At 39.0% G+C, this 21,345-nt stretch overlaps 1 protein-coding gene across 1 annotated transcript; it reads left to right on the top strand.

Annotated features, from left to right (window-relative positions):
- The first annotated feature begins 5 nt into the window (after positions 1-5).
- On the top strand, positions 6-5,153 carry LOC140928990 (molybdate-anion transporter-like). Its single transcript, XM_073378801.1, has 2 exons — positions 6-180; positions 2,414-5,153. Exon 2 carries the CDS (start codon positions 2,472-2,474, stop codon positions 3,807-3,809), a length of 1,338 nt encoding a protein of 445 aa, XP_073234902.1. The 5' UTR covers positions 6-180; positions 2,414-2,471; the 3' UTR covers positions 3,810-5,153.
- The last annotated feature ends 16,192 nt before the right edge of the window (positions 5,154-21,345 follow it).

The following is a 21,345-nucleotide window of genomic DNA, read 5'->3' as shown; positions in this document are numbered from 1 at the left end:
AATTTTACGAGAAAGACAAGGTACTGCAGGCGCACAGGTTTGCGCCAAAACAATTTTGAAACAGATTTTGAAACGTGTGGTTCTGAACGTGGCATTATCTGTGATTTTTGCTCCTTTTAATGGTAAGACAGAGTGACTAAGACAACGACCTGTTTCCTTTCTGTGCGAGATTTTAAGAAGGTAAGCCAATAAATATGATTTGGCAGCTTGAAACTGTGATCATTTGTGACCACTTGTAATGAGTATACGTGGCAATTGTTTAATATATGGCTCGATCGTTCGAAAAATCGTTGTCAGCTTATCGTTAAAGCTGTTTTACTGTCGGTTGTAGAGGAAGGCCTGTTTATTTGTTATCAACTCAGGTGTCTTAATATCTTCCTGAAAATTTAAAACCAAATTAAATAATTTTTTATTGTAAGCATACTGTACAGAAATAAGCTTAAGCCCTAATCAAGTTCAGCTTAATAAAATAGTACAGCTTAGTAGTATTTGATGTATATCAAGGTTCAATAGGGCAAAGGCTGCACAATTTAGACCACAGTCAAACCTCCATGTGCGACCACCTCCAGTAAGCGACCTCCTCCTTTTCACGACAACCAACCCAAAGCAACAGAATTTTCTCCATCAAAAGCTCTATAATTGGAACTTCCTCTCATAACCCACTGTGACTCTTCTTGGCCTTTCGGTTTGATAGTTTTCTATTATTTTTCAGCCTACTGGCTTTTAGCCGGTGATGTTCTATGCTATCATCTGCGCAAGAATGAATGAATGAATGATTGAATGTGAGGTCATTTCTATTGTTCTCATTTGTGCAGTAAGCTAAGTGTAACCTTCAGAGCTGAAGGGACTGGGTTTGACACCTGCCATCTTCCATTTTTTTTTTTTATTCTGTTTTATTAAGTGTTGTTATGAGAAGGAGGAATTTGATACTGATTATTCTTAGGGCTTTGAAAGCATGCAACCACTAAATCCTCACATTTTGAGTGGTTGCTTATGGGAAGGTTGACTGTATTTGAATTGAATGGAAATTCAATTTCAGTTAGTCCAGATAAATGCATCACTGTTACCAGGGTCTGGGAGGGTTTCGCATGATCTGTGAATTGACCGGTAAACAGAGTGTGAATCAGGAAAACTCATGAAATTCAGTTGTTATTCATGAATTATAGACTCACTGTGATGCATGATCCTCTAAAATTTTTGTCCGTGAATCAAGATTTCTACTGAGAAAAGAGATGTAAAGTCGTGAAAATCAGGTAACCCCCCACACTAGTATACATAAATTGTCTGTCACAATAGTTTAAAATTAAGTACTGGGTCTTTTGTCATTGTTATTAACGTAACTGAGTCCATTGGTATGTTCGGTACTTGACATCTCACAGGGCACAGAGGAGTTATTTGTGACCTTGATTGTAGTAAAATTTTACAGGTAATACAGTGAATGGCCTTTGTTTACTGTTTACTGCACAGTTGAACTTGGCTGATCAAACCGTCATGTGATCGTATTACAACCTTGGTAAAATATTATGTAATGCCCTGTGAGAATGAACATCACCCACGACACATTTGGAGAGCTTTTCCAAGCGAGGCACAAATTACTCGTCTGCCAACATTTCTTTCAGCGGTTTTCAGGAGCATAGGAATTTATAGTTTATCATGTTTGTTAACAAAATCGCATGACCTTTTACTCAATTCTACAGGACCCTGCAGTAACACAAAAGCAATTCGCGGTATCAACTGTAAAATTTAACTACAATCACGGTCACAAATAACTTCTGAACTCTGCTCCTGTGACCTCTCTGACTCGCTTGGTAACTGACATGAATTAAGAAGATGAACTGTGACGTCCACCATGCCCATCCACCATTCTTTCAGCTTTGTTTGTTTTGACAGAAAGGCCAAGGGTTTGACTTACACTACAAAGAATACAACCCTCTTTAAACTGAAAACAATGGCATGAGTTTGTTGTTGGTTCTTGCCCTTGGTGAGCCTGCGAGCCACCTCTCCATTTGGAGGATATAGTGAGAAGTAATACACAGGCAGCACATGAAAACAGAGAGAGGAGTGGGGGGAGAATGGAAGGAAGAGTTATCCTTTTCCCCCACCCCTTGCAGCTCCGCAATTCACTAACACATTTTCTTACTGAGCTCGCAATTTGAAATTGAGAGCTTTCTCACAGGGTAACCCTTTCTCCAAGACATTTTTCTCCAGATACTCCAGTTCTCCCTTTATCTCAAAAACAATATCACCAAAGTAATTTCAGTTAGATTCTAGTTATTGAATCCAACTGGAATGGTCAACAAAAAACATTTTTTGGATGGGCTACACTGATGTAAATCACTATTTTTTATTTATTTAATCATTTTAATTGTCTAAGAATACATCAATTTATTTGTTGTTTTCATTCTATTTTTAGGAATCTTTCTTTCAAAGGCTTATTTTGGGCTTCATAGTAGGGGGAATCCAATAAAAATATGCTTGTGATTGCATACGTCTCATTTGGCATTCTTTCAGGCCTCTGTGCTCTGTTTCACTTCAAGTGCAAGACAGGACAAGCTGACGAAATGACGATAGCTAACCCCAACTTTGTAGCTTTCCAAAACAGTTACTTTAAGGTTTACTTTCCAGCATTAATGGCAGAATGGCTTCAGGGACCGTACTTGTACAAGCTATATAGCCACTACGGCTTCATTGACACACAGATTGCCATCATATATGTGTGTGGCTTTGCTTCAAGTGTTGTGTTTGGAACATCTGCTGGTTATTTTGCTAGTGCCTTTGGGCGTAAAAAGGCTTGCGTAGTCTTCACCTTATTGTACTCTTTATGCTGTATAACTAAGCTGTCAAGAAATTATGCCATTTTGATATTTGGGAGAGTTTTAGGTGGCATCTCTACATCATTGTTATTCACAGCCTTTGATGCATGGTACTTATATGAACACACCCAAACCCACAGCTTTCCAAATGAATGGGTCGCGGCAACATTTGCCAAAGCAACACTCTACAACAGTGTGATCTCTGTAGTGGCAGGGATTCTAGCAAATACTATAGCTGAATGGATGAGATTTGGTCCTGTCGCGCCTTTTGTTCTGGCGATACCATTTCTTATAACTGCTGGAATTTTAATTCAGCTCACGTGGGATGAAAACTATGGTGGGAAACAACTCAAAGTTATTCAGCCCTGTATGGAGAGCCTTCGCTACATTGTAACCAACAACAGGGTCATGTTGATTGGAACTGTTACCTCTCTATTTGAAAGTGCCATGTACATTTTTGTATTTTTGTGGACACCAGTGCTGGACAGAGCCCATCATTACCCTCCTTTGGGAATTGTCTTCTCCTGTTTTATGTTATGTGTGACACTGGGCAGTTTTTTGTTCAACTTTACAATTAAACATGGAATTCGACCATCTAGTGTAGTCATTTTAACTGTGATTGTTGCATCATTGGCCAACATTGGAGCAGCGTTTGCTAGTGCCAATCATCCACGGACATCGTTTTTGATGTTTGTTATCTTGGAGCTGGCTTGTGGGGTCTACTTCCCAGCAATGGGTTGGCTGCGGCAAAGAATACTTCCCGAAGCTCACCATGCAGGTATTATAAACTGGTTCAGAGTTCCACTGAATGCAATTGCCGCAGTTGTTTTGATGTTGCTCCATGACACACATAGCAGTCATGGAATATCTGCTATATTTGCTCTTTGTTCAATACTATTGGCTATTGCAGGAATTGCTGCTGTTAGACTTTTTGTTTTGACAAGAAATGATGATAACTTGAAAATTATTCATGACGAGGAAGAGGGACTGTCATAACACAATTCACGGAGGAGCAAAAGTCACTTAATACCTAAGTGATGTAAACCTACAATCAAGTCCTGCTTTGCAGACACCCGCTTAATACGGACACCTCATTATTACGGACAGTTTGCTTTGTTCCTGGGGAAAGAAAGCTCTTACATTTTCTCGGACACGTTCTATGGTCCCCTCAGTGTCCGTATTAACGGGTTTGACTGTAGTTCAATTAAGGTTGCTCCTGTGAGACATGATCCATGTTTCATAATGTAAAATCATAGCCTCTTCTAACTGTGCTGCACTGTGCTAAACTGTTTTTGTAAGTTGAATTGGGAATTCAATCCTATGCACACTGATCAGAGAACAATTTGCATTTTCCTGAAAGTGTTAATAAACAATGAGATAGGCCGGAAAGAGAGCTTTCAGCTCAAAGAGGTGCACAAATTCTTTAAAAGTGCAAGCAAGCTTAAGAATTTTATTTCAACATCCCACAGTGAGGAATTAGAAGCAGCCATATTTTATAGCCTTGGAATAGGGTTTTACAGTGACCTTGAGGTCTGTGTCTGGGAAGAATGCTAGTTATTCCAACAATCCAAGTCAGCACTGCTCCTTTTTTGTTTAAAAAGATAGCCTTAATGCTAGTTAGTCAAACACCCCGAGTCAGCACTGTTCCTTTTTTGTTTAAAATGGTAGCCTCAAAATTAAAGTGTTACGCCATGTTCTGTACTGAGTCTCTTGTTTTGGTCACTGAAAGAAGACTTATGGTTCGAGTGTTTAGTCTTAAAAGAGTTCTCAGTAAGGCCTACATAGGTCTCAGCTGGCCTGTTGTCCTGTGTTGTCACTGTGGCATGGTAGATCATGGCTGATTTTAAGCAATTGCCGTCTAAAGGGCAATGAGCTGGTTGACAGCAGTTGCAAGCTTTAGGTGGAGGTTGATTCTCAATTTCCTTTGTCTGCTAGCCCTAATGCATGTGTAATAAAGACTAGGACAGTACTAGGAGACAAAGGAAACAGAGAATCAAACTGGGTTTCAAAAAATTTTAACCTGAATTTAATTTTGACCTGTAACATTATACACCCTGTATTTATCATTTTAACATTAACTTGTGCAGGGGAAAGTGAGTTATCAAGCTGTACCAAAATCAGCATGTTTCAGTCAAACAGGCCAGAGAATAAAAACGTGTCAAGTTGACTGATATTTGGTTGATAATCTTTTTACACTACTTACCTGAACTTCCTTGTTAAAAAATTCACTTCCAAGGGGTTTTTGTGGAAACTTTTCCCACCATATGGATGTTCTGTAAATCCCAAGCAAAAGAAAAAAATGGGAGAAGAAAAACAAAAACTTAAAGGGCAGTATCAACTTTGAACCCAATCTCAAACTTTGAAAGCTGTTATAAGCATCAGTAACATAGAGCAGTGCAGTTCTGGACTTTATAAACAATGTTTCAGCCATTTTTGGTTCTATTCAGCAAGACTAAAAAATGGCTTGGCTAGAGTCAAACGGGGATCGGATGAATGGGTTAAACAGTCACTTGGCAAAGTCCTGGGAATCAACCCCTTAGGTAGGCCCAAGTATTTTACCACAACATTGAGCTACCGTTAGCAGTCTGGTCATCTTTTACTTGTTCCCATCAACTTATTTTTATTTCTTCCTGCTTCTTGTTTATGTGTATAGAGTTGAATGGTCTGTAAGTTCTTTTTCTTAGACACAAGGAAAGGTAGAAAACACTTTTTGAGGGGTGGGGAGGGTTCGTCTTGAAGTGGACACTTTTCCCTACCATCATCTTTTCTTGGGTTACTTTTAAGCCCGTTAAACCTGTATTTAGTGGCCAGTTTTGAGAACCTTGACTGCAGCCTTCACTCATTTGAACACTTGATAAGCCAATATGCCATTTCCTTCACTCAGGTGAACACTTGATACAGGTTTGTTTCTCTATTTTCTCCATTTCATTACCAAACCTTATTGGGTAAACAAAGCTCTTGCACGCACTCACCATCTTTTTAGGGTTTTTAATCTGCATGGGTAATGTTACCAATGATTTATTGTTATGTAAATTTGCAAGCGTACAAATCCAAAATATGCCATTTCCAAGTTGCCCCCTGTTTGAAAGCGAGGGTAAGTGAAGCCATTGATAAAAATCATTTTCTTAAGAAAGGTTTTGTACTTAGCCTCACTTTGAAAGTGAGAGTTTTTGGTACTCGGGAATGGCCTGTTAGGCTTAATAGTAAGTTTGCAATTCTAACAGCAATATAATTATACTTGGGCTTTTTGAAGTGGACAAAAAGTGTTGAAGAGACATCCAATGGCAAATGACAAAGAGTTTTCAAAAGTTTGACTAGTTTACGATGGAATGCACTGTGCGTAATACACTTCATTAACGTTTCGTTGGTAATCTTGGGGCAATTATATTCCTGTATGAGAAAGGTATTGAAGGACTTGTGAGTTGAGAAAAATAGTGTTTGTTTAAACTAGTCTCTTCAAGAGGTTTGAAAATGTCTGTTGGTTGGCTAATAATGACTCGAAAAACAGAGAGGAGCCGAGCAAGTGTGTGGAAATACTTGTGCTAACTCTCAAAAATGGTGACCATGATAAAAGTATGTAATAGAGTAATAGCGATAATGAAAAAAATAGAAATATTGGTAGAAAAAATATTTATTATGAAAGAAATTACTTAAGTAGTGTACGAAGTCTTTCTGGTTTTATTTTATGAAAAACTTATTGCGATAAAACTTGTCATATTACCTGCTTATCAATAAAGTTTTGCCGTGTTGTTATTGTAATCTGATTTTCTTATTGGTTGCTGGTTCCAGTCCTTTACAATTTTTGCGTATACAGTTGATGCATGTACTTGTGTCATTTCACGAAACTGTAGAAACAAAAATTTCTTGAAGATATCTACAATAGTGCGTGCCATACCGTTCCTTTTGATTTAATGATTCCTTTTTGGTCCGTACCAAGTTGTATTGAATGAAACAGAGAGACCTTAGCTAGAGAAGGACATACGCTAATATTTGAATGGCTAGAGGTACATTGGCAAGATCGGACAAACGAGAAGTGAGACAGAAAGACCAAACAAAAAGTAACTCATAGTTGTCTGTAGATATATAAATTCTATGATTACACTAATGCATTAATCGCCCAAACGGTTCACTTCACCTTCACCCAAAAGACAAGTTGCTACTCCTATTAGACTGACAGAGGGGAAAGGTACAGAATAGGGAGGAGGGAGAAATCGGGGCGAAAATGTAGCGAGGAGGGAGAAAATGAAATGTTGTGGAAGTAGGGAGATGTCAATGAGAAGGTAATTTATGGGTTTTTTTAACTTGTGTGATGACAGGGGATGGGGAATTTGACCTACACTGCGATCCCCTTGGGTCTCCTGCGACTCCTTTGGTTGGACTTGTACGAGAAAGCATGGAATCAAACTTGACACATCTCAGGTTACCAGGTTTAAACATTGGCGACGGGCAACACACGACTCATGCACTTGGTCGTAAAGGCGCTCCTTAAAGATTTCTATTAGCCGTTGTTGTTTTTTTATACGGTGCAGTTTCCCCATTAGTATTTTCGTTAGACTAGGTTAAGCAGGGTGGTATTGTGTAACAAAATTAAAGGTAGTAGTTTTTTTACGGGTGGCGATTTCTCTGTTGACGGGCCGTTTTCCTGTCGGCGAATTTTACCTCAGAGAGGTACTTTCTCACAGTAGCGCAAGGTCACCTCTTTCTAACAGGCAATCATTCGAAATTTTTGGATATTTTTATCAAACGTGGTTTAAGAGGAATAGGTCCTTAGAAGCCTGAGCGCTTCTGGGTGACACGAGTAGATGTTCGTGTACTGAAAGTTTCTGTTGGTTTGTAATGTGTTTGCAAAAGCAACGACTATCTTTGTTCCCATGACTGTTCCATGGGTCTGTAGGTAGTTGCTACTGTAGAATTGAAACGAGTTTTCTGTTAATAAAAGATAGAGTATTTCTATTAAATACTTGGTAGGTATAGGGGCTTTTTCTCCATAAAAATCTTACGGTGGTTACGCAATCTTCGTGCTGTATGTTGGTGTAGAGAAGAAGCTCTGAAGGTCAGATAACTTCCTTTACGACTAATTGTAGGAGTCGTGTTTTGCCCGCCGCCAATTGTTAAACCAAGTTTAGGGAGGAGGGAGAAACTGGCTGAAAAACTGTAGGGAGGAGGGATATTTACTCTCCTGTACCTGCTCCCTCCTTACAGTCAGAGACGTGCTTGTGCAATACTAAGCTTTTGCTTTGCTCCACAGCCCTAGCATGTTCAGTGTCCTAGGGACACTGGCAGGTTCGTAGGCTAGGTTCGTCTTAAAATTTCAAGGTGTTACAGTAAATCAATCTTAATGAAAGTTTCAGACATAATTATATACATCATAAAGATTATGTGACGAGGTTTAAAAAGAATTCTGTTGAGCCATTTTAGAGATATTCAGAAAAGCGCTAAAGGTCAAAATTTAGAGTAGAGTTGCACTTAGACAGGTGGTGAGAAAACAAATTAGTTTTCAGGATCGCATGAAAGAAAATACACCAAATTTTCCCGGCATCGAAATATGAGGTTAAGCAGCCTCCTAACGCTACGTAATATTAATTTGAGTTATTTATAACTTTTTTATTAAACAATTTATCACGGCTATTGAAAATGTGAAACATATTTACGTTTTATTTGAATTGCTAAACACCATACTATAAGTAGCCGGAATCGGATTTTCAGTAGTAGGTCTAGATCGCACAATGATTGGATTTTATCGATTTCAAAGTTTTTTTTGTTTATTGTTGTCATAGTGATATCGATTTTATAGGAAAATCCATTACCTGACTCGTGAATTCCACGTTAAATTGCGATTGAAAACCGATATCGCACTCCGCATCGCTTCGCGATTCGTGCGACGGTTTTCGCGTGCAATTTGTAAACGTGGAATTCCCTTGTCAGGTAATAAATTTTCCTATAGAAGTATATGCCCACACGTTCGAACAATATAATAGTTTACTAAATACTAATGTAGAAATTACGTTAATTAAAATGTTCTTATTAAACGCATGTTTAACACGATTTATTTGAGCTAGTCGAGAAAAGCGTAATGAAACGTTCTTAGTAATGTGATCATCGTAAGTTAGGTTGTTGTCCAATATTACGCCCAAATCTTTCCCACTAGGTACTGGTAGCAGTTCCTTTCCAAGCAATGAAAACTTGAAGTCGCCAAGCTCCGCTATCTTCTGTCTGCTTCCAAAAACCAGGGGTTTAGTTTTATCTGGGTTAAGGAGTAAATAGTTCTGGCAGCACCACTTGCTGACGTTAAATAGGTCCTCTTCTGTATGAGCTATTGTGGGCGTAACTTACAAAGTAAATTTGTCGTTGTATTGTTGGAGGTAAATTCGTTTTCATATTAAATGAGCTGTATCACGCCTGTCTAGCTTATTGGGTTGATATTGCCTATGACGCTACATATATATACTAGACGTTAGCAATGATTTTTCTTCAAAACAAGACAAATTCACAGCTTCATATCAAACAAATATCTCAGCCCCCAAAGCATAATATCAAACGTTACAAACAACAAAACGAACTTTAAAAACATTTTGTCTGACAAGTTTTCAAAACTGCAATTTCAATCCGTTTCTTCACGTATGTTCATCCTTGCCTCCGTTTTTATTTGCTGTGTTTTCTTACCTTCTCTTAATGTTTTGAGGCGTGATTTTTATGTTTATCGAGTTTAGTGGCAGCTTTCACTGTTTGTAATGTGTGTTTGCCTACGCCCCACCTGGAAATCAGCTTTTGCTGTGTGTGGCTAGCGTAGTTTAGTTTAAGTTTAAGTTTAGTTTAAGTTTAATTATACTTTGTCATGCTTATGCAAGTAAATAAATTACAGAAAATCCGATGACTTAAATTCCCATACAAAGAATATTCTCCAATATTAAACATACTAAAAATTGAGAAGTAAAATTTAAATGCGGCCCAAAACTAACCTAATTAAACTGCATACTAAAATTGACACTAAAAATTAAAAGAAGTAAAATCTAAATACGGCCCAAAGCTAACCCAATTAAGTTGCATACTTGTCACTCACGAGTTATACCTGATTTAAATTTTTTAAAAAATTGTTGATTGAGCGATTGATTGATTAAATTATGATAAATTTCGTGTTACAGCCCTTGTAAGCCAATGTTAAAGTAGTTTTCAGGGTAAATACCCTGGCAAAAAGCTAACCGTAATGAAGCTTAAAATGGGGCTTGCCCTCGTTCCCACCTGGTTAAAAGGTGCGTTCACACTGTAATCAATAGTCACCTTACCTTAGCATCGTTGATAGGCGCTTCACGTGTGGCATTTCCACTGGTAGGTGACGAGCTTAGCCTGAGAAAACAACTGACATTTCGCGACGTTACCACTGCAGGTTTCCCGCTCCCGGGAAATGACGTCAGAGAACGAGCGCAGAAATTCCATACTGATGACCCGTCACTACCAAGATCTGAGTAGTACTTCTGATTGGTTAAAAATGTACTTCAACCAGTCGAAGTACTACACTACCGAGATCTGGATAGTAACAAAAATAAAATCTATCCCCAGTGGGACCCAAAGTAGCTTTCACTACGAGGGTGTGCACGTGCAACCTTATGGGTTGAAATACCTTGATAAAAACTCAGGGTTCGTACAGAGTCTTGAATTCTTAAAAAAAGTATTGAAATTTTCTCAGCAATTTTCCAGACCTGAAAACTTTTTTCAAAGCTACAACAACAAGTGCCTTATAAGTGAAAATGTTTTCGTTTTGGTTATAAATCGTACTCAATTTCGCCCCTATTTTTGCAGCCTATCATGAAAAAGCTTTGTTCCTGCGTTTTTTAATGTCTCTATTGACCACTGACCTATCTTATAACCTTGAGTCTGGAAAAAGAAATTATTGTCTAGGAAAAAGGTCTGGAAAAAGTCTTGAATTCATTTTCTGGTATATGTGTAAGGGGGTGTTTACAGGACACCGGGGTGACTTTCGCCCCGGAGCGAGTTCACTCCGGTTCCCTCTCATGGCTCTATATTTGTTTACATGGTACCACCACAAAATGTCATGCCCGCGGAAATCACCCCGGCGTGAGTTCACCCCGGTTCTTGTGCCGGGGCGAGAATTTCACTCCGGAGCGAAATCTCGCAACGGTATCATGTAAACGCGAAACGACCACCCGTTTCGGTGTGAAATCGGTCTGCCAGTAATGTTTGCGATTTAGCTCGATTTTGAATCTTACGTGTACCTTATCAACATGAAGTGTACCTTCAAATAACGAGATATGAAATGACCCAGTCATAATGTAAACGCGATATGAAATAAAAAAAGTCACCCCGCGATGAAACTCGCGCCGGTGCGAGTTTTCTCACGTAAACACCACCTAAAGCACGAACGGTAGTTGAAAAAAGGATCAGCTCAGGATTTTTAATGAATACAGACATTCATGCCAGGTTTATCCGTAAGGATAATTTTCTCAGTTTTTATCTGTTGATTTCCTAACTTGAGTAACTGTAATACTTGAACCCGACGTTTCGACCTTGCTGTCAACGCACTACGATTCGGAATCAACGGGAGTGATCGTGGCAGTAACTTTTATGAGACCAAATTTATGGATTGTAGTAGTCGTTCATTAAGTAAAATCGAGCGATTTTTAGAGTCGCGGTTACGACGGTTACGGCAAACGGCAAACATTAGTAAAACCCAAGCTGGTACAAACTTTGAAAATAATTGTTATGGTTTATTAGTAAACTGATGGACATGTAACTACTTACTTTTTTGTGTAGATACAACAAGGAGAACAAATACAACAAGTAAATCGGCCTCTGACGAAAACTGAGCAAGAGTAGAGCAGTAATCAGGGCACTTGCCTTCCTTCTCCCGGGGGGGAGGAGGTGTTAGGAGGTACTCCCTATAATGGCCTTTATCGGCAGGCTTCGACCTTTTTCATGCTTCAGGTGTGTGGAAGGGTAGGTTTGTTGTTGTTTCTCTGCCTTGCCGAGAGGTTTTTCTCTGGGTGCTCCGGTTTTCGTCTCTCTCCAAAAACCAACGCTTCCAAATTCTAATTCGAGCAGGAACGTAGGGACAAGTTTATACGAGTTTTTAACAACTTCTTAGAGCTCCATAGGAAAACAAATTACAAATTACAATTTTGTCTATTTATTTTCTTAAACTGATACCTTGGTCACGTAAAAATTGACTTTGCCGTTTGACGTGAGTGTGATTCTAAATCTCTCTGATATTATAGGAAATATTCTTTGTTATTAAAGAGCAAATAGATAATTAAAGATAAACACTAGAGGTGTTAACAACAAAAGGCTCAATAAAGTTTCGCCGTAGAATTTGCTGTCCCAAATACGCTTTATTTTTAAAAACCTGATTACATATAGATACAGATTACAAATGAAACATCCATGTGCGACCTTCTCGGATACGGGACATACTGTTCACACTACTAAAATAGGTGTTCCTACTGAAAACACTACTGAAAACTGGACCACCAAATCTTGGCATTTTATACTTTAGATTACATATGTACAGATTACAATGAAACCTGCATTTGCGACCTTCTCGGATTCGCGACATGCTGTTCAAACTACTAAAATTAGTTTTCCTACTCAAAGCACTACTGACAACTGGACCACCAAATCTTGACATTTTAGGTGGATACTTAAGAGTGTGTCCATGAGAAAACCAGGCAGAACCAGGCAGGGGGTGATAATGCTCAAATCACTGATTTCGCTCTAACTTGGCACAAATGTTAGGTATCAGGAGTTAGCTTATGTGACAGAATGTCAGGTCAAAATATTAAATTCCCTGGGAGATCCGGGCTCCCCCGGTAAAAATCATCATTTTGCCCGTTTATGCATAATTAATTAGCTAACTTTACGATGCCAGTGCAGCAAACAGAAAAGCCACCTGGAACTTAAATGTACTGAGAGATAATCTGACATCATAAGACTTTAAGCACAATAAACTGTTTAAAGTCGCCGATTCGATTTCCCCCCTCTTAGCCCCCTTAAGTTGGGTCATCATTTCCAAGTTTTGAGTAAGACGTAAAATTAGGGTATTTTATTCCCAAATATCTCTGATGAGCAACCGCTTATCTTTATAACTTTTGCATGAGTAGTTAAAGCCATCACTTAAGTTGGGAAAAAGATCATAAAAAGTTTGGGCAATTCACTTTCTTCCATGTGTTGACATAAACTGTTCATGTGACTGAACGACTTTTGCATATTTCATCAAAATTCAGGCCCTCACAATATTCGTGTGTTTACCTTTGAATGAGGAGAAATCGAACAAAAAAGCTCATCAGACAATGATTTAACATTAATAAAGGTAAAATCATAAAAATTGTTGTGCAAGAAACGCTAACGATGATTTTTGATAGCTAAATACGCGATCTTTTCAGATAAAAACAACATGCAAAGATTTAATTCACAGTTCTACTTACTTTAACAATTTCGCCCTAAAAACAATATAAACGATCAATAAAATCCATATACGTATCTCTTAGATGTCTCAACTGCTAGTTTGTGCCCGCTTTGATTTGCCCCCATGCCACCTTCGATGTCCAGTTCGGCGTAGTTCAGCGTCGTGACTCGCTGTACGACTAAAATTCCTTAGCCATCAGTTTACGCACCAAAATCCAAATCAAGTTGTTTTAGGACAAAACAATACGAAAGGTAGAAAGCCGATTCTTAACCCATTGAAAGAATTATTTCTGCCACTGTTGTAGCTCAATTCACATGTTGCAAACGTTCGACATCTTTGACATTAAATGGAGCCCGCATTTTTAAGCAGCGATTGCCACCATACGGAAACATCGTGTCGGGAGTCAGGAACCAGGAGCCAGGAGCCAGAGTTCAGTGAACAAAATGACTTTCCGACATTCTCTGAGATTATTTTATTGTTATTGTATGCTGATAAATAATTTAGAATTCCAAATCTATTGGCAACTTTATTCAGACCATGATTATAAATGACCCCATGTCTTCTCAAACTCGGAGATAGAAGTCGTTTTGTCTTCGTGTTTTGGAAAGAACTATTTTTTCTATTTTAGTTGCACGTGAAATAGCAACGAAGTGAAGCCGGATGTTGGTGCAGACCAGTTCAAAGAGACAAATAAAGCGTGAGACACGTCCAGATTGGCTGGCGACAAGAATTCCATTTTTTTTTCATACTGGGGTCCCTTCTCCCCGGGGGAGTGTCCAAATTACGTACAAATGCCCTACCCTGCTGGCACCAGATTTGACTGTCATAAACAGTGAACTTTTTTATCTCGCACGGTCTTTTGGGGGTCTTATAAAGCCTAACTGTGGCGCTAATGTTCCCAAGTAGAATTCAAAATACACCACACTTTCACATTGAGTTAGATATTTTTCTCAAACAACCGCTTCCATATGTTTAACACCCTTCCCACATTCCCTCCGAGAGATACTTCAACTGTAATACTTCGATTTCAAATTTCTCACCCTACCCATGTAAGGTCAATTTTCTCGTCCTAGACATCGATCTCGGAAGGGCCTTTTTGCGTACTCTTGGGCACCAAAACCAGTTTAGTGCCCAGCCGTGTGCCGTGCTGAGGCAGGCAGATGTTGAATTATGGACAGACACAACAATTAAGTTACAGACATTTGATGTTCCGGTCCGTGCGTGGTCGGAAGACACCCAGTAAATAATGCCCATGGGGTTGCCCAAGGAAAATTTGGGTTTTACGAGAGTCGAACTGTAGGAGGTCTTTAACGAGGAAAAGTGCGGACACATCTACTTTTTGGAGTGAATGTACTGCATGCAATTTTTAAGCTACAATATACTATAGATAAATCTAATTTGTTTCTAAAGTTCCTCTCATACTCCGAGTAGCTTAGGACATACTGGGAACGCAGAGATCAGACCATTGCATCACGGAAAATTCTCAATCAGACTGTCATCGTAAAAAGTGGTCGCGGTCGCTTACTGGATGTGGATGTGTTCGTTTACAGGAGGTTCCAACTACAAGCGCTTTGAATTGATAATATATCTCGTGTGTTGAATAAGTGATCGCTTATTGGGAAGTGGTCACTTAAGTTGGGTGGTCGCACGTAGGTTCGACTGTGCCTCGTTAAGCGAAAATTTGTTAAAATGTAAGAGAAATCCTAAAATTGTAATACAGTGGAAGCTCTCGTACGAGGGCGCCCTCGGGACGAGAAAAAGGTGTCCTTAACTGGATCTGGCCGCTTACAAGAATGAATCTCATATGCAGCATAGTTATACAAGTGGAATTCAGCCACTTTAAAAGTGGTGTAAAGGTTAGATAGCCGCTTACGGAAGCTCTTCCCAGCTACAAATTAACACTGGTAATAGCAAAAAACTGTTTTTTTAGTGTATGGTTACGCTGATGTTCTTGCCTTGTTGTAATTTAGGTAAAAGCATACAATTCAGTTTGTATTTTCAAGTGTAACCGGACGAGTATGTGAAAAAACGGTAACTCTGAAACGGATATATAAGAATGATTCATAACAGTGACAAACAGCCATATGACTGTGGACATGATATGAAAAAAACAACAACAACAACATTCAGAGGCCGATAAGATTTCTTTCGAGTGTCTGCTTAGGAGAGCTTTAAATCAAAGCTAACATCTAATTCGCCGGTAAACCCTTTAAGTGTCCGCGGCCGCCTACGGGAATGTAAAAATCCAGAGTTTGTGTGGGAGTTGAAACGGGCTTTTGTGATGGCGGTCGTAAGTAGAGCTATTCGCTACATACGAGAGTGTCCGTTAAGAGAACTTAATCTACTGTATGGATCCGCAAATGACAGCTTAAATGAGAAGTGAATATAGTGTATTAGTCTGTGTTCAAGAAACTGTTCCTTTACACCTTCCTTATAGCCAAAGAAGTCTAGCCGACTTTTTTTGCAATGTATTAGTGCCCCCTTTTGGGTCTCTTGTATTCCTCAGAAGTTTTTCCTCAACACGTTTATAAACGGTTATTATTATATTTTTGTAGTCAATAATATACCCAGATACAGATACCAACCTGTATAGTTGTAAGACTACGAGGATTAAAATACAACTAAGTAAGTAATTATACCCAGCGGCAAGTCATTAATTGTCTAAAAATTGCACGGCACGGTCTGACTACAAAAAGGGCTATTATGGACCATTATTATCATGGTAATTAATGCCAACATCGAATAAACTCAAAATTTCAAGTAACACGACTTTCACAACCTGTTTTCAACACACCAGTTATAACAGGATATTGGCGCGTACAACAATAGATAGCGTATTCCGCATTCCGGAGTCCGGTAGTCCGGCGTCACAGATTCGATCTTTTTGGCAGAGTCTAAAGTCAAAGATGGAGGGTGTTCGAGCAGGTGGTTGTTTTCTGTAGATATAGACGGATTGTCAGTGATCCTTCTTGTCCTTTGAGAATGATTTTGTTCTTTCTGACTACAACTTGTTTCAAAGACTTCGAATGTTCGGTGAAAAGCCGACACTTTTAATTCTGCAATGTTTCAAGATGTTTCGATTTCATTACCTCGTCACGAAGTAACGCCATAAAGGACCAGACGAAACTGGAGCAGCAAATCTGGACTAAAGCACCTGAGGGACGTGTATGTAACATTTATTCACTATCTTTTATCCTTGTTGGGTCTTGTTTCACCTACAAGTTGGACCGATCGAAGTTTTGAACTAACTCTTTTGCTCCTTGTGTTTACTCAAGCGTTCCATAAAATATCTATCCAAACGTCCATAAATAACACAGAAAACATGCCTCAGGTGACACGTTCTAACAATTCTGCTATTAGTATCGATAATGACGCATCTGATTTGTGACTTCTTGTCAACTTTGTGCTATTTTTGTTTAAAAAAACGAATGTTACGTTTCTTCCAATTTTGGTCAAATGACAAATAAGCGTCAAGTCAGATGTACATAATACGTCATTATTGATAAAGTATGAGATTGCCCAAATATTTTATGATTGATGTGATAACCTTAAAGATGTCTTTCAAAGAATATGTGAGAATTAAGTACATAGGTTGTTGCTCATGGGAGATGTTAGCCACTAAAATACCTTAAATTTAGGGTTTGGTCAAAACAGTGAGAAGATGTCCTTACTTTAGGCTAAATAATAGGAAGAGATCGAATTAGAGAGTAAAAATAAATTACTGAGCATTAAGTTTGATAAACATAGAAGATGATAAAGTTGATTAGGTTTGAAGTTGTCTTTTCTTCTTGTTGAACAGCCAAACCAAAGTCAGCTAATTAATTATGCAAAAATGAGTAGGTTTTGTCGTTTTTAGGGGGGGTCCCTGTAAATCCCAGGGAATTCAATATTGCGACCTTATTTTTTGTCGAGGTTAATGTCTCACCACACCCATCAACTGTGCCAAGTTTGAGCGAAATCCGTGATTTGAGCATTATCACCTCCTGCCTGGTTCTCTCATGGACACACTCTTAAAGTATGTACTACTCTTGACTTCTATACTAACATACTAACCTATGCTCAGGCACTATGAACATTATTACAACTGCAATGGCTAGTTTGGAGTTTGGTTTCGATAGGCTTTTAGTTGACTTAGGGCCTGTGTACATGGAGGTGGGGGCCCTCAGGTAGGCGAGGTAACCCGCTTAGGTGGGGTAACCCGCCTGTCCATATAATCTATCATGTTAATTTGATCAGGTTCACATGATAGGTGGGGTGACCCGCCACATTTTACCTCACTTTCTGGGGTCCCCCACCTCCATGTAATAAGGCCCTTAAGTCAAACCTTATTTCATAATGCAAGGTGCAAAACTACTACCTCTATGTTCCCAAAAGCTCTAAAATATATACAATTGTACTAAACTATAAACCTTGCAATGGTATTTGCATTGTAATCAAACTGCAATTTGCGATTCAGAATCTCGTTTACGTGAAAAGTATGTTTTAGTTGTAGCCTTAGAGACTAATTAAGGAAGTAAGTTAACAGATTACCTAAATCTGAGTTAGGGAAATTATCTAATCCTGATGCTTCGTGTCGCAACTACAGTTGTATCATTTTCCGAGCTACCGATGAACTATGTACGTGATTGTGTGTATGTGTGTGTAGTGTGTGTGTGCACTACGAGCCTCAGCGCTCCGGAAGTTAAAAAATTCGTACCGTCTGGTTGCTATGAAGTGACGTAATCATCCAGTTGAGTATCCATCACCGTAACACTTTTGCGGTCAACTACCGCAGCGCTCGTAAAGTACCTTAATTAAAACCGTGTTCAAAACCCTCTAGGAAGTCTGTTTATTTTTGAGGCGATTAATGCACTGCTGACTTTCACGAGGTCAACTTTTGCATAAATTATCAAACATTATGTTAAGCGGGAAATCTACCTATGGTTCGCGGGAGAAGCAACTTCGAAAGTGGCGCAAGACAAATGTTTCGAGAGTCGAGGATGTGCTCACAAACTATTCACTATGCGACGAAAGGAGAAATCACTGGCATGATAGCTGCATGTAATGGTAATTTTATCAATCCAGGTCGCGCCGTGTTCGCTCGAGAACACTGTGGCAACCTCATTTGGCGCGCTTCTCAATACTTCCAAAACATGTTGTAATCGGTAAGTAGACTTAAGCACTTAGTATCGCCAAGCCATTCGAATCAGTGTATACCCAATTCTTTGTCTGAAGATTCTCGCAAACACATATACCAAGTAAATCTGGATGGAAGAAGAAATTGTCTCCCTAAACGCAGCCAGATTATATTTTGAAGGATGGCGGCACAATTCAACGCGTCTTCCAGGTCAGCCCTAATTTATAGTTCGTAAGAGTATAAATTGCGATCTTCCTATTTTCGCTTAAGCTTTTTTGATAAAACTTCAGTAGAAACAAAACAACGCAGACATGACATTCTCCTGCATGAGACACAATCGGCTGAAGGAAATATCTGTTTACAAGTCGGGTAAATTATCCATTCTTGCGCACCGCAAAATCAGCTAAAATCAGTCGCTGGAAACCTGGCATATTATTAAGCCTGAGCGCTTCTAAGAATAACACGTTTAGAACTACGACGCGTAGAAAAAAAGAAGGCAGTTGTTCTATATCCTTTATGGTTCATCCAGGTAGAAGTCCTGGCATATTATTATGCCTGAGCGCTTCTAGGATATATAACACGTTTAGCATTTCGACCCGTAGCCGTAAAAAGGAAAGATAGGCAGTTGTTTTATATCCTTTCTGGTTCATCCAGGTAGAAGTCCTGGCATATTATTATGCCTGAGCGCTTCTAGGATATATAACACGTTTAGCATTTCGACCCGTAGCCGTAAAAAAAAAAAAAAATAGGCAGTTGTTCTATATCCTTTCTGGTTCATCCAGGTAGAAGTCCTGGCATATTATTATGCCTGAGCGCTTCTAGGATATATAACACGTTTAGCATTTCGACCCGTAGCCGTAAAAAGGAAAGATAGGCAGTTGTTTTATATCCTTTCTGGTTCATCCAGGTAGAAGTCCTGGCATGTTATTATTATGCCTGAGCGCTTCTAGGATATATAACACGTTTAGCATTTCGACCCGTAGCCGTAAAAAAAAAAAATAGGCAGTTGTTCTATATCCTTTCTGGTTCATCCAGGTAGAAGTCCTGGCATGTTATTATTATGCCTGAGCGCTTCTAGGATATATAACACGTTTAGCATTTCGACCCGTAGCCGTAAAAAAAAAATAGGCAGTTGTTCTATATCCTTTCTGGTTCATCCAGGTAGAAGTCCTGGCATGATATTATTATGCCTGAGCGCTTCTAGGATATATAACACGTTTAGCATTTCAACCCGTAGTCGTAAAAATAAAATTTAGGCAGTTGTTCTATATCCTTTCTGGTTCATCCAGGTAGAAGTCCTGGCATGTTATTATTATGCCTGAGCGCTTCTAGGATATATATCACGTTTAGTATTTCAACCCGTAGCCGTAAAAAACAATTAGGCAGTTGTTCTATATCCTTTCTGGTTCATCCAGGTAGAAGTCCTGGCATATTATTATGCCTGAGCGCTTCTAGGATATATAACACGTTTAGCATTTCGACCCGTAGCCGTAAAAAGGAAAAATAGGCAGTTGTTTTATATCCTTTCTGGTTCATCCAGGTAGAAGTCCTGGCATATTATTATGCCTGAGCGCTTCTAGGATATATAACACGTTTAGCATTTCCACCCGTAGCCGTAAAAATAAAATTTAGGCAGTTGTTCTATATCCTTTCTGGTTCATCCAGGTAGAAGTCCTGGCATGTTATTATTATGCCTGAGCGCTTCTAGGATATATATCACGTTTAGTATTTCAACCCGTAGCCGTAAAAAACAATTAGGCAGTTGTTCTATATCCTTTCTGGTTCATCCAGGTAGAAGTCCTGGCATATTATTATGCCTGAGCGCTTCTAGGATATATAACACGTTTAGCATTTCGACCCGTAGCCGTAAAAAGGAAAAATAGGCAGTTGTTTTATATCCTTTCTGGTTCATCCAGGTAGAAGTCCTGGCATATTATTATGCCTGAGCGCTTCTAGGATATATAACACGTTTAGCATTTCGACCCGTAGCCGTAAAAAAAAAAAAAATAGGCAGTTGTTCTATATCCTTTCTGGTTTATCCAGGTAGAAGTCCTGGCATGTTATTATTATGCCTGAGCGCTTCTAGGATATATAACACGTTTAGCATTTCGACCCGTAGCCGTAAAAAAAAAATAGGCAGTTGTTCTATATCCTTTCTGGTTCATCCAGGTAGAAGTCCTAGCATGTTATTATTATGCCTGAGCGCTTCTAGGATATATAACACGTTTAGCATTTCGACCCGTAGCCGTAAAAAAAAAATAGGCAGTTGTTCTATATCCTTTCTGGTTCATCCAGGTAGAAGTCCTGGCATGATATTATTATGCCTGAGCGCTTCTAGGATATATAACACGTTTAGCATTTCAACCCGTAGTCGTAAAAATAAAATTTAGGCAGTTGTTCTATATCCTTTCTGGTTCATCCAGGTAGAAGTCCTGGCATGATATTATTATGCCTGAGCGCTTCTAGGATATATAACACGTTTAGCATTTCGACCCGTAGCCGTAAAAAACAACTAGGCAGTTGTTCTATATCCTTTCTGGTTCATCCAGGTAGAAGTCCTGGCATATTATTATGCCTGAGCGCTTCTGGGATATATAGTAGCAGTTTGACCCGTAGAAAAAACAAACTCAGCCGTTCATTTCGTAGGAGATATTTAAGCGTTTTTGTCTGTGTTAGCAATGTGATCGACTTTATACGCAGATCTTAATAATACGTTTTTTTCTTTGACGGCACTGAATAATTTTAGCCGAAACGTGAGCCGTACATTTGTTGGATGCCGCGCTTTTAATTAAATTTCTCGCCCTAGAATGATGACATGATGGCGCGAAAATTGACGCCTCTATCGTATTAGATGCGAAATATGATCAGAGATAAATGGAATAGTGAATGTTACAAGCTTCTGAGTATCCAGCTGAGATAGGGGACTTTTAGTCCCCTATCTCAGCTTGATAAACAAAATTTTTTTGGTTGCTAAGACGGTGCGGCTCGTTATGTTTGTG

This window comes from Porites lutea, chromosome 2, assembly GCF_958299795.1.
Source record: "Porites lutea chromosome 2, jaPorLute2.1, whole genome shotgun sequence".
In the NCBI taxonomy this organism is placed as follows: domain Eukaryota; kingdom Metazoa; phylum Cnidaria; class Anthozoa; order Scleractinia; family Poritidae; genus Porites; species Porites lutea.
This window is presented reverse-complemented; position numbering and strand designations above follow the sequence as displayed.

What these genes read in the sequence shown, in the direction of transcription:
- LOC140928990 (XM_073378801.1), top strand. Translation starts at nt 2,472, where the DNA reads ATGCTTGTGATTGCATACGTCTCATTTGGCATTCTTTCAGGCCTCTGT.